The sequence below is a fragment of the Delphinus delphis genome, chromosome 3 (assembly GCF_949987515.2).
Source record: "Delphinus delphis chromosome 3, mDelDel1.2, whole genome shotgun sequence".
NCBI classification, from domain to species: domain Eukaryota; kingdom Metazoa; phylum Chordata; class Mammalia; order Artiodactyla; family Delphinidae; genus Delphinus; species Delphinus delphis.
The window spans coordinates 18,560,829-18,576,938 of record NC_082685.1 but is presented as its reverse complement, the minus strand read 5'-3'; the positions used below and the strand labels follow the sequence as shown (position 1 = coordinate 18,576,938).

Sequence of the window (16,110 nt, the reverse complement as noted above, 5' to 3'; positions counted from 1 at the left end):
CCTACTACATGCCAGGCACTCCATCCAGTGTTAGCAATATAACCAACATTCTAGTGTGAGGAACAGGCAATAAAAAGTAATTACATAGAGTTTCCCTGGTGGCGCAGTGGTTTGGGAGTCCGCCTGCCGGTGCAGGGGACGCGGGTTCGTGCCCTGGTCCGGGAGGATCCCGCGTGCCGCGGAGCGGCTGGGCCCGTGAGCCATGGCCGCTGAGCCTGCGCGTCTGGAGCCTGTGCTCCGCAACGGGAGAGGCCACAACAGTGACAGGCCCGCGTACCGCAAAAAAAAAAAAAAAAAAAAAAAAGTAATTAAATAAATAAATAAGATAATCACAGAGTGCAGAAACACTGTGAAGGAAATGAATAGAGGAATTTGATAGAGAAAGACCTGAAGAAGGAGCTAGTGAGGATGAGCATTTGGGGAGAGAGCTCCAGGCAGAGAAGACACCATCTGCAAAGGCCTACAGGTGGAAAAGAGCAGAAAGGAGGTCAGTGTGGCTGGGGAGTAAAAAAGGGGGTGGAAAAGTAATGAGGTGCTGGAGAGGTACACAGCATCACATCATGCAGGACCCTGAAGACCACAGCAAAGAAAGGACTTAACTTGAAGTGCAGTGAGAGCCACTGAGGATTTAAAGCAGGGGAGTTACATGATATGATTTGCAGTTTTGAAAGATGACTCTGGATAATGGTTATGGGGTTTCTTTATGGGGTGATGAAAATGTTCTAAACTTAGAATGTGATGGTTGGACAACTCTGTGAATATACTAAAAAAAAATTGTATGGTATGTGAATTATATCTCAGAAAAGCTGTTGGCAGGAAAAAAAATCATTCTGACTGTGGTGAGGGTGACCAGACAAATGCCAAGAGTATAGCCAGGGAGATCAACTGCATTCATCAGATGACAGAGGGATGAAGGAACCTGGGGCAGAGTGCTGCCCATGGGTACAAGGCAGGGTGTGGTGAATGTCATATGGGGTGGGGGGAGGAAGGAGGATTCCTTATGAAACTATTCCCAGCACAGAAGCAAGAATAATCTTTGAAGGATATAAATTGGATCGTGCCACTGTGCACCTTGACCCTTCAGTGGTTTCCTTCTGCAGGTAGAAGCAACCCCTCCCTGCCCATTTGGCCTTGGGGCTGCCACTCCTGCCTTGGAGTCTCCCAGCCTCAAAGCCTCCCCTCTGCCAAATCACTCTCTTCTAACCAGGCCCTATCACCTGTCAAATCCCAGTTTAAGTGCCACCTTCCAGAAACTTTCTCAAAACCACAGTGAGATACTGTTTCACACTTTTTAGGACATCTACTGTCAAAAAACAAAAACAAAGCCAGAAAATAGCAAGTGTTGGTGAGGATGAGGAAAGACTTGGAAGCTGGGTGAATTGCTGGGAGGTATGTAAAATAGTTAAGGTACATATCTAGGAATGGAATTGCTAAATCATATGGTAATTCTATGTTTAACTTTTTAAAGAACTGCCAAAATGTTTTCCATACAGGCTGAAACAATGGAAAGCAGGAAATCAAACATAGTTGCACACCAAAGTTCAAAGCAGCACTATTTACAATAGCTAAAAGGTGGAACCAACCCATTAATGAATTAATGGATAAGCAAAATGTATTATATACATACAACAGAACGTTATTCAGCTTTAAAAGGAAGGAAACTGAGGACATGGATAGACCTTGAAAACATTATGTTACGTTAAATAAACCATACACAAAAGGACAATTATTGTATGATTCCACTTATATCAGGTACTAGAATAGGCAAATTCCTAGAGACAGATAGTAGAATAGAGGTTACCAGGGTCTGCGGGAGCAGGGTTGGGGAGTTAAGTGTTTAAATGGTACAGAGTTTCAGTTGGAGAAGATGAAAAAGTTCTAGAGATGGAGAGTGGAAATATTTGCGCAACACTGTAAGTGTACTTAATACCACTGAACTGTACACTTAAAAATGGTTAAAATGGGGCTTCCCTGGTGGCGCAGTGGTTAAGAATCTGCCTGCCAATGCAGGGGACACGGATTCGATCCCTGCTCCGGGAAGATCCCATATGCCGTGGAGTAACTAAGGCCGCGTGCCACAACTACTGAACCCGCATGCCACAACTAACTGAGGCCCACGTGCCTAGAGCCCATGCTCCTCAACAAGAAAAGCCACTGCAATGAGAAGCCGGCGCACCTCAACAAAGAGTAGCCCCCGCTCGACGCAACTAGAGAAAGCTCACGCGCAGCAACGAAGATCCAACAGATCCAAAATTAAATAAATAAAACATTTTAAAAGGTAAGTAATGACACTAGTCATCAATACATTTTGAACACATGGCCGAAGGATTCAACCACAGTGAGTGTCCCAGCTGAAGCTTTGGAAAATCAGGGCCAATACCCTGAAGGTTCAAAACCAATGGTTGTCACATTCCGCCTAAAGGAGATGCGCTGAGAGAACGGAAGAGGTTAGGATCCCCTTTCCAGGTCACCCCAGCAGCTGACCTCACTCCATCAGGAGCGCCAGCCCCTCCCCTCAGCGGCGATGCTGGGCTGGCTGTGGGGACGCCTTTGTTTTTCTATCTCACTTAGGAAAAGTACGTATCAGAATTCACACTGAGCAGTTTAAATGGTTTCGGAGCCCTCACCAGGCGTCGGAGGAGTTCTTATTCAAGACAACCATAATTATGCAGCTGAAAGGGCCGAGCCATGTTGCACCGGGTTGGGATGGGCTTGGGACTCTGTACCCAGGTTCTAACCACTGAGCCACCGTCGCTATGCTTCCAGTCTCCAGCTTCAAAGTGGGGTCCCCCGGTCCTCAGCACGATCTGGAGGCAGCTGATGCCGTGGTGCTAGAAGGATGGGAGGAAACTCACATTCAAATGTTCTCAATCCTTACTACTCAGAAAATTTTAAAGTTTTATAGCTACAAGTAATGTGTTCAGCATTAAAACAATTTAAAATACAGAAGAGAGTGAGTTCCCTGGCAGTACAGGGCTTAAGAACCCACACTTCCACTGCAGGGCACAGGGGCCCAATCCCTGGATGGGGAACTAAGATCCCGCGAGTGGTGTGTGGCCAAAAAAAAAAAAAGAAAGAAAGAAAGAAAGAAAAAGAAGAAAGAGAAAATACAAAGAAGAAAAAAAAATTTTTTTATATATGTATAAAATTATACATATATCTTTTCCATATATGTATAATTTTTCTTTATGCATGTGTGTAATTATATTTCCAGGAAGTTGAGCCATACTGTATTATTGCTTCATAATAATGCATAATAATTATTGTTTCATTGTTTTTTTTTACTCAATGAATATTGTAAACATCTTTCCAAAAATATAATTCTAGTCACCATTTAAAAAAACTGCAAAGTATTGCATTATATAGGTCAGTTTTTCTCAACTTTTTTTTCCTATGACTGTCACCCAAAGGAACCTTTTTAGACAATTTTTTCCCTAATTCTCCCCCATGTGAAATGTTAATAGCATAGGTATACTGTATATCTTTTTAGGTACCGTGGCCAAAAACCATTGTAATAGCCTAGATGTATTCACTCTTCTCCCCACAGTCAAGAACCAATTTTGCCCCCTTGGGAGGCTATATTGACCCCAGTGACAATGCATGATAAAGTTGTACTATAATTTATTCAATACACCATTAGACATTTAAGTTGCTTTTAAAATTTACCTATTTCACGCTGTGATGAACATTCTTACAAATTTAAATCTGTGCAAAAGTAGATGTGGAATGTATGGGTCCAAGGTAATGCGTATTTTTAAGATCTTGAATATACATTGCCAGTAGCCCTCTAGTGTACCGATTTACAATGGGCATGGCACTTCCCTGCATTCTTTCCAGCTCTATCATGACTCTTTTTAGTGGTCATTACTTTTTTGTGTCAGAGCCACGTGGCTTGTTGGATCTTTGTTCCCTAGTTGTGGTGTGCAGGCTTAGCTGCCCCGTGGCTTGGGGGATCTTAGTTCCCTGACCAGGGATCAAACCCTCATCCCCTGCATTGGAAGGTGGATTCTTTACCACTGGACCGCCAGGGATGTCCCGAGGTCATCAATTTTAAGACACACCATGTTTTATGTACCACTTATAAAAAAATTTCGCCAATTAAACTAGGATGCGCCACTGGTTCTTAAGGCACATCCCTATTTTGAGAGGTTAAACTGAAAAAAATGTGCTTTAGAATTGGTGAAAAAGATAATGAATAAATGTGCTTCATCTCTGTATAGGAAAGGGCTTGCTAAGCTTAAAGACAAACTCAAAGTATCCAGGGCTTTGACTTCACCAAAATGAAAAACCTCTGTATGTCTAAACATTAAAAACAACAACAATTAAAAGGTAATCAAACAGAAAAATATTTGGGGCAATTATGGCCAAGGTAATAGTCTTAATAAAGACCAAAAGAGCACTGGAGAAAGAAGCTGAACTGACAATTTATATGAGGGAATCAGCATTAATTGTATATAATTTATTCTATTTTACTAATAATCAACCATGCAAATTAGAGATACGGTTTTTCTCAGTATTAAATTAGCAAAGATTAGAGGAAAGGAAAATTTCAATGCCAGCAAAACAAAGGGATACGGAACCCTCACCTGCTGCTGAAGAGTGCTGTCAAGTGCGATAACCTTTTACTATAAGTAGCCCTAAAAATATTCAGATTCTTTCATTGAATAATTTTACTCCTAGAAATCTATCCTGAGGAAATGATCTAATATTCTATGATGATTATACATTACATCTACTTATTATGGAAGAAAATCCTAGAAAACTTTAGGAAAAATAAACATCTTAGGGATTTCCCTGGAGGTCCGGTGGTTAGGACTCCGCACTTTCACTGCTGAGGGCACGGGTTCGATCCCTGGTCAGGGAACTAAGATCCCGCAAGCCAGGCTGCCAAAAAACAAACAAACAAATCTTAGAAGTGTAGCCGTGTTGTTAAAGGGCGAAAACATGATATACTGTGTATCTTTTTAGGTTTTTTTTGGCCACGCAGCTTGCGGGATCTTAGTTCCAGGACCAGGGATTCAACCCAGGCCACGGCAGTGAAAGCGCTAAGTCCTTTCACAAGGGAATTCCCGAAAACATGACTTTATAATGCACTACCAGGGGGGATCAAGGTTTTTCCCTCATCTAATCAGAAACTAGTGTTCTTAGGTCATTTTTTTTTTGCCCTCGCCCTGCAGTTTCCAGAATCCTAGTTCCCTGAACAGGGATGGAACCCAGGCCCTTGGTCCAGTCCCAACCACTGGACCGCCAGGCAACGCCCTTCTTAGGTCATTTAATTAGACCAGAGCTCTTAAATGCTGTAACCTATTAAGAAACCTTGAGAGATATCTTTGTGATGTCCTGGAGAGATAGCACCCAAGAGCAAAAACTGTTTTTGCTTTTGAATCACTCAGAGATAGACCTTCAATCTGGAAGACTTGGGAATCCCACATTTTGGTGACTTCAGCCAAAATGCCCTCTATTTCCTCTAGCTCTTTTTGCAATTGAGGGCAAGGAGCATCATTCACCATGATTGTCCCGTCTGAGTCCCCTTCACACCCAGCAACAGAGTTTTCCTTTTCAAACAGGTCCTATTGCGCCCTGCTGAAGACCTGCCAAAGCCTTCTCGTGTGCTTGGAGTTATCACCCTTGCCAAGGCCTAAATGGCCTTTCAGGATCGGGCCTCACCTACCTGTGGGACCTTATCTTGGATCATCTTCTCCCTGTTCCATTGATGTCCTCTCCAGTTTTCTCAAACCTGTTAAAACCGGATACGACTTCCAGACCATTGTAGGGACGAAAACGTGCTTTACTTGCATCTTCCCATGGTGGCACTCAGAGAGGCCTTCGCTGTGGTACCCCTGTGTTTATTGCATGTGTCCACCAGGCCGAGGTGGGGAGGACAGCCGGCATCAGACAAGGGGAGGACTGGAAGGCTACGGGAATGGTCCCAGTTTCCGCAGTGCTGCCGGAAATCACGAACATCACTAGTCTCGGGCCATATGCGCACATGGGGTGACCCTGGAATCTTGCCGAACTGAAGGCCTCCACCTGGAGAATGGACATAACGGTATCTACTTAACTTTGGGAGAATTAAGGGGGAACCTGCTCGGGAGAGCGAAGTCCGGCGTGCACCGGCGGCTTACCCTACGCTCACGAGGCGCGACGAGACGCGCATCCGGCGCCCCCCTCTCGTGCGAGCGCCCAGCCGGCCGACCCCGGGGCGAGGCAGCTGGGGTCGCAGGGTGGGAGTTCGTTAGGGCAAAAGCGGGGTACGGGACTGGGGTCCGGGCCCCAGGCCCAACGGCGGCAGGTAGGGGGTTAGTGGCGGCACGAAAGACTTGGACATGCTCCCGGCGCCGCGGGGGTGGCTTCGGGTGCAGGAAGTATGCAGTCCCGCAGCCCCCAGTTTGTCACGGGATGGCTCTAAGGGAGAAAAGGAGTATAGGCGGCGGGAGGGAGGGGAGCACTTGTACTTTCAGGTCTGCTAGGACTGCGGATAATAGGCTAGGGACACCTCCTCACAACCCAGAGCCTGGTACTGTTCCCGTAAGGAACTAACTGCCGCCACACCCCTCCCCCTTCTGGCGGGTAAGTCGAGCGAACGGTTTGAAGGAAGACGCATGCGCGTGAAACTCAAACCGCTAAGGCTCGAATAATCGCGGTAAGGCGCAGGCGCAAAAAAGCCCGGCGGGTTTAAGGAGGTGGGCGGGGCTGACCCAAATACGCATGCGTGTAATAATTTACTGGCGGGAGGTGGGCCGGCTTATAGTGTTACGCATGCGCCCGAGCTCTGTGTGACGCAAGGGGGCGGTGCGGGAACCTAGCTGCGCGTGCGCAGAGCTTGTTCAAAGGGCCTTATTTAGGTTGCGCAGGCGCCCGCTAGCCATTTCGTCTCAGCGGCGCCGAAGTTGTGTGTGCAGGTGAGTGTTTGGTGTTCCGTATTTACCACCTAGCGGCCCCCGACGATGCCAGTTTTGCGAGGATTTCTTGTCCCAAGGTCTCTGTAGAGGCTGCGGGGGCTTTAGCAAGGTGCGGGCTACCGTTAGACACCAGGAATGGTTCGCCGAGTCGTGGCAGGGCCGCTGAGGCCTGCAGGCCGCGCCGACTCTATTGTGTGAGATGTCGGAGGAGGCGGAGCGGAAGCGGCCGCCGCCATTTCCTTGCCTCCACGCTGGCGCTAGGCCGGGTGCACCTCGGCTTGGGGCACTGGTACCTGGTGCGCAGAGCGGCCTCGGGGACCCGGCCGCTGGCCAACTGGGCGTTCGGTGTTGCAGTCGCCTGGGTCGGAACGTCCGCACGGGCTCGACCTTTATGGAGGCGCCGCGGGCCGGCAGGGCGTTTCGAGATCAGAGGACTGTTTAATTTTAACATTTTTCAGGTCTGACCCTCATCCTCATCTTGCAGGCTGTTTCGACGCCAGGACCCCCTAAGAGACGATGATGTTGGGCACCGAAGGCGGCGAGGGATTCGTGGTGAAGGTCCGGGGCTTGCCTTGGTCTTGCTCGGCCGACGAAGTGCAGCGGTTTTTTTCTGGTGAGTCTGAAGCGGAGGCGGGAGTTCAGCCCGGGCTGCAGGGCGGGCGGGGAGGCGGCGGCGGCGGCGGCGGCGGCGGCGGGGTGGGGGGTGGGGTGGAGGGTGGGGGGCAGAGCCCAGGGCGCCCCCTGGTGGGGCGCGGGCGGCAGCGGTTCCCGCTGTCCTGCTCGCGCCCGGCCGGCCGCTGTTACGCAATGGAAATTGCGAAAGCCCCACCCGCCCGGCCCTCTTGGGGGAATGCGGCCTCTCTGGCGGATTTTTTTTTTTCATTAAGTATTAGTCATTCTGTGGATGTCTTTTAGAAAGGATAAATGAGGATAGATGGGGTTTCCCTTTCAACCTTGAGAACTTTGCCCAGCAGCTGAACAAATATAACACCTTTCCAGTTTTGGCGTTTATTTGAAAAGGGGCATTCTGCTTTGGAAAGATAAAATGTCGTTTCTTAATTTCAGACAATTTTCCTAATCAAGATTTTGTAACTGAAGAGCTCTTTCTCATAGTTCTTGATCTGGCTCACTTTACAGTTGAGGACACTGAAGCCCAGGAAAGTTTTCTTGCCTATGTAGTTTTTTCTCCAGTATGTAGGTTTCCTGAATAACGTCTGCCAAATGTCCTTGTTCTCATTATTAGCGTAAGATGAGATTGAAAGATATATTTGGGAGAAATTTACAGGTTTTGGAAGGATACTGTAGTATTGACTTACTATCTGAATTTAGTGTGTAACGGAAAACGACCTGTAAAACAAGAACCAAGTACACTGGAAGCCACCTTGCAGTGGGCAAGACTGGGTTTGGCTTCAGCTGTGCAACTTGGAGCATTTTAGCTTGGTAACATTGATCCCCTTTCAGGTGAGTATTGGCCCTGCAATTCGGATACGAGCAAGAAATTGTAATGTTGCTGCTAGTAAGGTAAAACTGTCAAATACCCTAAATCAAAACTCCAAACCACGTTTATTCAGAAAATGCCATAAAATCACAAGGTCCAGATGTAAAAGTTTACTGAGGAGTTATAAAAAGGATGTTTAGTGGACACTTGAATAGTGAGGACTTGGAGATAACTTTATTAAGACAGTGCTTTGAGTATTGGATTTTCTTGATGGATTGGGAATATATTTAGGGAATAAGAAAGTTTGGTCATAAGAGGAAAACTGCTTAATTACTGAAAGAGACACCCTAGGAGTTAGTAATACCTTGCTCATTTTAGGCTTTGCAAATGCTCTGCTTTGTAGTGGGGGTGTGTATAGGCATTTCATCACCCAGAGGTGGTTTTTAGTTTTAAATTCTGTATTAACAGTTGTTTTCTTTCCAGACTGCAAAATTCAAAATGGGGCTCAAGGTATTCGTTTCATCTACACCAGAGAAGGCAGACCGAGTGGCGAGGCTTTTGTTGAACTTGAATCAGAAGATGAAGTCAAATTGGCCCTGAAAAAAGACAGAGAAACTATGGGACACAGATATGTTGAAGGTTTGATTTACATTGCCCTAGTAACAGTAAATAAAACATTAAACAAATAGAAATCTATCTTACCCCTTCTGAATTTTAGGTATTTGACCGCATGGAAATGGTCATCTAAGAGTTTATGGCAGCTCTACCTAGATTATCTAAAGACCCAGGAAGTCTGAACTTGGTTTTCTAACTTTCCAAAGTTGACTAATTCTAAGCACCTCTTTCAGTATTCAAGTCAAACAACGTTGAAATGGATTGGGTGTTGAAGCATACTGGTCCAAATAGTCCTGACACGGCCAATGATGGCTTTGTACGGCTTAGAGGACTCCCCTTTGGATGTAGCAAGGAAGAAATTGTTCAGTTCTTCTCAGGTATGTAGTCCTGTTTGTTGCTGAGCAGTGAGTTCTGGCTAGCCTCTGGCAACATGTGATTGAATAGACCTTAAGTTGAGTAGGTTAGATATTTAAACAGGTTGTGAGTATATGCAGATGAATTAATGTTTTCTTTTTCCTGGAGACCTTCAAATAATTTAAGCCCATCTTAAAGGTGGATTAATTAAGTACTTTCAAAATGCTAACTGCCTATATTTAGTATTGTAGTTCAGAGTAGATCTTTGAGGATTGTCCTCAACAACTTAACTACTTTCCTCACATTGCTGTACAGCTAAGTACTTCAAGTTAAAGGTAAGATCCCTTAACATTAGATTAGTATGTTAGGTCGTTGTAATTTATGGCAAGTGTCTATATTGTAAGAGACACTGGGTCATGGGACCAGAAATTCTCTAATGATCTCATTCTGTTTATTAAAAAAAACTTAAGGAAACAATTGGTTTAGCCAGGGAATTAAACTTACTGAAAGTCAATCTAATATAAGTGTAGGTTGAATGTAGTCTTTGTATCTGAAGTACAGAAAGTGTTTTGAAATTGTTTTGGGCCTAAAGTATTTGAATGTTTAGCAGAATGTTAGAGCATATATTTTAAATATTGTTGCTTAATATTCATGTTGTGATAAACTGGAATTAAGAACAAGAAATCCTTTCATGGTTTAGTGTAGTATGTGTTAAAATCTTGACTTAACTAGATACATATCAAGTCCTAATATTTTGCCAGAATTTTTGCAATCAAGTCTGTTTTTATTGTTTTTGTCTAAATTGGTGAGAATTGAATGCTATCTGTCAACATCGTTAAATATGAACATAATTTCATATCTTCTAGGAAAGTGCTTTAAGTCCTTTTTGTAAGCTTGGGAATGTTTCCACGGAAAGGATTTTTCATAGACGGAATTTCCAGAAGTGAATCTTACTACTATTAGAGCATAAGAGTGCATGATTGTGCTGTGTTAGATCAGTTGTTTGTTGAAAGCTTAGATTGTATGTTTGTCAATTATATGACTAAACAATGTTTCAATTTGTATATTAAATGTTTAAATATGTAATTTCTTGAAACTGAAGTTCCGCTAACTTTAAAACATTGCAATATGAAATGAGGTGAAAGGTGTATCTTGAATTTAGTAAAACTGTTGTCTCTAATGCTTGAAAATTTGTTAAGTTCTTGTATAATTTTCAACATTAAGTTGCATAGATAAATAAGTATTCTTAATTGTTGAATTCTTAATGCATCCTGTGTTCAGCAGGTTTTTTCTTACATACCGTGTCATGGGGTGTGTTAAGAATTAATAGTTTGTTATAATGGAACTTCATATTACTGCAATGAATTTTTAAAGAGTACTTGTTGAAAGCATACCGTTCACCTAAAGTTAAAATTCTGGTGTATTTAAAGCTATAAGAAGAATCATTTCTGGGCTTGTGATGTTAATATTGCCCCCCTACTGGGGTTATTTGTCCTTGGGTTGAAGGGTTGGAAATCGTGCCAAATGGGATAACATTGCCGGTGGACTTCCAGGGGAGGAGTACGGGGGAGGCCTTCGTGCAGTTTGCTTCACAGGAAATAGCTGAAAAGGCTCTAAAGAAACACAAGGAAAGAATAGGGCACAGGTGGGGATGGATGGTTGGTTGGATTTGTCACTTTTCTTATGGTAAACAATTAAATCCATATTCTCTCTGCTTAGAATCAAGGAAGAAAATCTGATTCCTAGTCCCAATTACTTGATGTTTTGCCACAATTTTCAAACTTCTCCTATGTCAAAGTTCCATAGTGCTTTCAGATTAAATTATAGGTTTTGAAATTGTCCCCAGTTAATTTGGTCTACTTTACAATTTTGTAGGATTCCTAATTAACCCCAGTTACTGGAGTTGAGAGACTATGGTTTTAAAAATGTTAATGCAAACCTGGCTTTAGCTGTAATAACTCCACCTAGTAAATTAATATTACCATAAGAAAATGTGATACTTTCTGATCTTGTTTTTAAAGTTGAAATGCAACAAACTTTCTTGCTGTATAAATGTTTTCTGCATATGTATTAATAAGCATAGCTTTCAAGAAATTGTCACAAAAGGTTTTATTCTCTTTGCTTGTGACTATTTTTCATTGAAGCATGCGCTTACCTATGCTGATTCCTACTAAAAGCATAGGCTGGGGTATTTATTGGCAGAAGGAAATGTGTAGTGTGGGCTAGACTGTTGGTGGAGGCTGGCTTTTTAGCTCACTTGCTATACATAATGCCAATGGATTTAAGACATGAAATGTTGAAAGTTGAGTGGAATTCTTTCCCTCCTAAGACATTTATTTTACAGTACTCCTCTCTACCCCTAAGGTTGGGCTCTCTGCCTCAGAGGAGTGAATTTTTTTTCTATAAAGTTTACATTAAATCTTAAAATTGAGTGAATTTCTGGTCATTGCCTGTACAAATATAAGAAATCTGGCTTTAAATATTAGTCAGTTTCATGGCTATGACTACATTGTTTTCTGTGTAACTGAATACCTGTATGAAATGAACTAATGTTTTCTCTCCCTTCCCCACTCCCTTTTCTCTTGAACAATGCTTTAGGTATATCGAAATCTTTAAGAGCAGTCGAGCTGAAGTTAGAACTCACTATGATCCACCACGAAAACTTATGGCCATGCAGCGGCCAGGTCCCTATGACAGACCTGGGGCTGGCAGAGGGTATAACAGCATTGGAAGAGGAGCTGGCTTTGAAAGGATGAGGCGTGGTGCGTACGGTGGAGGTATGTGTGTTGCGCAGGTGTCACGAGGTCTGTTCTTTATGTGACTTATTTAGTGATTGTACTTCTTGCCTTTCAGGTTATGGAGGCTATGATGATTATAATGGCTATAATGATGGCTATGGATTTGGGTCAGATAGATTTGGAAGAGGTAAGGTAAGAATTGAATTTCTCATCTAGGGATACTTAACTCTTGTTCATTTAGACCTCAATTATTGTTTTTCAGGAATGTCAGATCACAGATACGGGGATGGTGGCTCTACTTTCCAGAGCACAACAGGACACTGTGTACACATGCGGGGATTACCTTACAGAGCTACTGAGAATGACATTTATAATGTAAGTGTAGGATAAATTCATAAGTTGTATATCTCAGTGTAACAGTAAAAACATGGTTCTTATTCTACTTAAGTGAAGCAGCATGTTAAAGTTTTGTTTCCTGTAACAATATTTGACTTGATTCTCTGAAATACCTTATATTTAGTTTTTTTCACCACTCAACCCTGTGAGAGTACATATTGAAATTGGTCCCGATGGCAGAGTAACTGGTGAAGCAGATGTCGAGTTTGCAACTCATGAAGATGCTGTGGCAGCTATGTCAAAAGACAAAGCAAATATGCGTAAGTGTGATTTAAGGATCTTCAGGTCTCTTATAGGTAGTTGTGTGACTGATTACGATAAAGGAATAGTAAGGATGAGAAAAATTTGTAATCCAATAATAGGGTTCTACGGGATGTTTAAAAAGTGTGTGGGTTTTTGAAGTTAGTATGATTAAAAAATTTGTGATAAGAACACTGACTAAGGTATATGCTTAACTGACAAAGCAATTTAGGTGAATGTTTAATACTGCTTTTTGAAACTTGCATAAAGTAAATCACCTGAGAGAAGCAGCTAGAATTTTTTTTTTACTAAAAGTATTTATAGTTCACAGATCTACTTAAAAGAACTAAAAGTGCTTATCTTTTTCTTTCACCAACAAACATTTTCAACTTTTTTTTTCTCATTTCAGAACACAGATATGTAGAACTCTTCTTGAATTCTACAGCAGGAGCAAGCGGTGGTGCTTACGGTAGCCAAATGCTAGGAGGCATGGGTTTGTGTAAATATCACTTTAGTGTCTTTTTTTAAGCTAACCTTGTATGCCTTTTCTCTCATTTCAGAACACAGATATGTAGAACTCTTCTTGAATTCTACAGCAGGAGCAAGCGGTGGTGCTTATGGTAGCCAAATGATGGGAGGCATGGGCTTGTGTAAATATCGTTAGTTTTTTTAAAAACCAAAACGTTTATATCTGTATAAGTCAATTATATAAGTTAATATATATAAGGAGTTAAGCATAATTTAGGCAAAGAAAAGTTTAGATTTGAATAGTATGTGTGCCTTAAATTGTTACATAAAACTGTTAGATAACAAATTAGTTTGAAGTACTTTTGGGGGAGGGGACTACAGAAAGAAACTAATTGAATTGTCTATAAGTATGAAGTATAAATCTAAAAGTAATATTTAGCAAAAAGCATAAGATCAAAATAAATTTTGGGGCATAATCAGGTGTTTAGTGATACCTGTGTATTGACCTACCCTTAATATATATCGAATTATGGGGGAAAATCCCACTAAGTCCAGTTAAACATTTTCATAAGGTCTTGTCAAAATGCCTCTACTTACGGAAACGTGGATTCAGTCCTGCTGATGTGTATGCTGTTGGCCTTGTGGTTTATAAGTGTTTGACTAGCTCAAATGATGGATAGAAAGGTAGTCTGGTCATAGACAGTAGGCAGAAGGAGGACACAGAGGGTTATATATAGTGATGCTAAGATCAAGACTGGAAAATAGATTAGAATTACAAGCCCGGTACCACCAGGTACCACATTACATAAGGAACAAGGTTCTAATGTTCTCTTAACTTAACAGCAAACCAGTCCAGTTATGGCGGCCCAGCCAGCCAGCAGCTGAGTGGTGGTTATGGAGGCGGCTATGGTGGCCAGAGCAGCATGAGTGGATATGGTAAGTGTGTTTTTTAATATACTTGAGTAAGTTTCAGGCAGGTTTCTTTAGTTGGGAATATTCAGGCTCCTTTTTGGTGAAGTTGGGTTATTAAATGTATGCTCTTGATCCTAATATAACTGTTCAAATAGCTTTAACTTTCAGAATCAATCATTGGGAGGGGGAAGTATTCTATGAATTCAAAATAGTCATTATTGCAACTTTGAATAATGTCGAGCCAGAAAACATCTGCCTCCGTTTGTTAAAACATTAAATAAAATTGTTCACTTTTTCTGTCTTTTTGTTAGCAATAAATCCATTTTAGATGGAGGGAGAATTTTAAATAATAGAATGGTGGTTGGGTTTAGGACCGTATTTACTAGTCAGTTAACCTAGGATTGGTTTTATTAATTATTTTTTCAATTGGTCTAAAGAATGGTGATTTTGGTATTATAGTCTTACCCTACAAAATCCTTTTGCAGACCAAGTTTTACAGGAAAACTCCAGTGATTTTCAATCAAACATTGCATAGGTAAATATTTTCTCGAAAAGTATAATTTAAATTCCCAATAGCAAATACTGATATGTTGTAGTAACACTTTCTATAGCAGTCAATGGCTCTGATTTAACTCCATGGAGGCTGCCATTTTGGGCACAGTGAGTTGCCTTTAGTCCAACTTCGTCGTCTCACTTCCTGCCCGCCATGAATAGGAAAAGCAAGAGATTGCCCCTGTGCTCCCTATTCATATATGCCATTCGATGGACACATTGTGAATGTTTATGGTAAATTTTTTTTTAAAATGCTTTGTTTAGCTTTAAAAACAACATGAAGTAATTTTGCAATTTTTGAAAAACACTAGTTTTCCTTTAAACTTAATTTTCCACGTTGATCCTGAAGCATCCAATTAAATGGTAGCACAAGAGTCTGGCAAGTTGGTACTGCAGAGAAAAGGGGTTAATTGAGATTTGTTTGGAGTCGGGAGTCCCTTTTCCCAAACATGCTTCTCGCCACTTGGACAGCAGCCATTTGTACTCGTATACTTTTTAAACTTTTTCTTGGAATGCTGTATTTTAGTTGACTGATAATCTGATACTCATCCTGACTTGTCAAATTGATCTCTTTGCAGGCAGCCAAGGAACAGTGAACAGCAGCTACTACAGTAGTGGAAGCCGAGCATCTATGGGAGTGAACGGAATGGGAGGGATGTCTAGCATGTCCAGTATGAGTGGTGGATGGGGAATGTAATTGATCCTGATCACTGACTCTTGGTCAACATTTTTTACAAAACTTAAGTTTTAACAGTTTTGCAATACAAACTTGTGGTTTATGCTTACTCTTAAGTGGAAATCAGGATTGTTTTAAAGACTTAAGGTTCAGTATTTTTGAACACAAACATTCATTTAGGATGTAACTAGGTTGAGTAATCTGTTACTGTTAAATAATTTTCAGCTTTTCTCAAGTTAGTTATATTGTAGGATGTACTTAAGCAGTAGGTGTATTTAGGTTAAAGCAGTTGAATTATGTTAAATGTTGCTTACACCACATTACATTGAACACTGTTTGGATGCATTGTTGAAAGACATGCTTTTTTGTGAAACTCAATATAGGAGCTGTGTCTACAATTAAAAGTGAAACATTTGGCATGTTTGTTAATTCTAGTTTCATTTAATAACCTCTATGGCACGTAAGTTTTAAGCTTTTTTTTTAAGTTAATGGGGAAAATTTGAGACGCAATACCAATACTTTAGGATTTTGGTCTTGGTGTTTGTTTGAAATTCTGAGGCCTTGATTTAAATCTTTTCATTGTATTGTGATTTTCCTTTTAGGTGTATTGCGCTAAGTGAAACTTGTTGAATAAATCTTCCTTTTAAAAACTGCACTTTGTCTTGTCTGTGCTTCAGTGTCATGTGGACTGTTTCTTGGTGATCTATTCCTGCCTGGGGCGTAGGTGAACAGTGGCCCACGTCTCTGGCTGTGGCAGACAGGCTCGGCAGTTGTGGCCGTTTTGTAGATGTCTTCAGACCTCTCTTCCCTCCAGTGCAA

General features: G+C 41.9%; 1 protein-coding gene across 12 annotated transcripts; it reads left to right on the top strand.

The window, feature by feature from the left end:
- Positions 1 to 6,853: 6,853 nt before the first annotated feature.
- HNRNPH1 (heterogeneous nuclear ribonucleoprotein H1) lies at positions 6,854 to 15,946 on the top strand. Of its 12 annotated transcripts, none has more exons than XM_069540568.1 (14): positions 6,854 to 6,902; positions 7,387 to 7,515; positions 8,824 to 8,979; positions 9,189 to 9,332; positions 10,816 to 10,954; positions 11,908 to 12,086; positions 12,163 to 12,234; positions 12,289 to 12,422; positions 12,568 to 12,703; positions 13,093 to 13,152; positions 13,244 to 13,303; positions 13,995 to 14,087; positions 14,549 to 14,598; positions 15,194 to 15,946. In XM_069540568.1, the coding sequence occupies exons 2-13, from the start codon at positions 7,419 to 7,421 to the stop codon at positions 14,596 to 14,598; spliced, it is 1,320 nt and encodes a 439-aa protein (XP_069396669.1). In that variant the 5' UTR covers positions 6,854 to 6,902; positions 7,387 to 7,418; the 3' UTR covers positions 15,194 to 15,946. The 12 variants fall into 12 exon arrangements, 11 of the variants coding, with proteins under 11 accessions (XP_069396669.1, XP_059864216.1, XP_069396667.1 ...); XM_060008233.2 differs by having other exon boundaries at positions 13,244 to 13,333; XM_069540566.1 differs by having other exon boundaries at positions 13,244 to 13,342.
- Positions 15,947 to 16,110: the final 164 nt, after the last annotated feature.

Coding starts and splice junctions, on each gene's coding strand:
- HNRNPH1 (XM_060008227.1), top strand. CDS start 7,419: ATGATGTTGGGCACCGAAGGCGGCGAGGGATTCGTGGTGAAGGTCCGG. Junction 7,516..8,823: donor AGTGCAGCGGTTTTTTTCTG/GTGAGTCTGAAG, acceptor TTTTCTTTCCAG/ACTGCAAAATTCAAAATGGG. Junction 12,235..12,288: donor GTCAGATAGATTTGGAAGAG/GTAAGGTAAGAA, acceptor TTGTTCATTTAG/ACCTCAATTATTGTTTTTCA.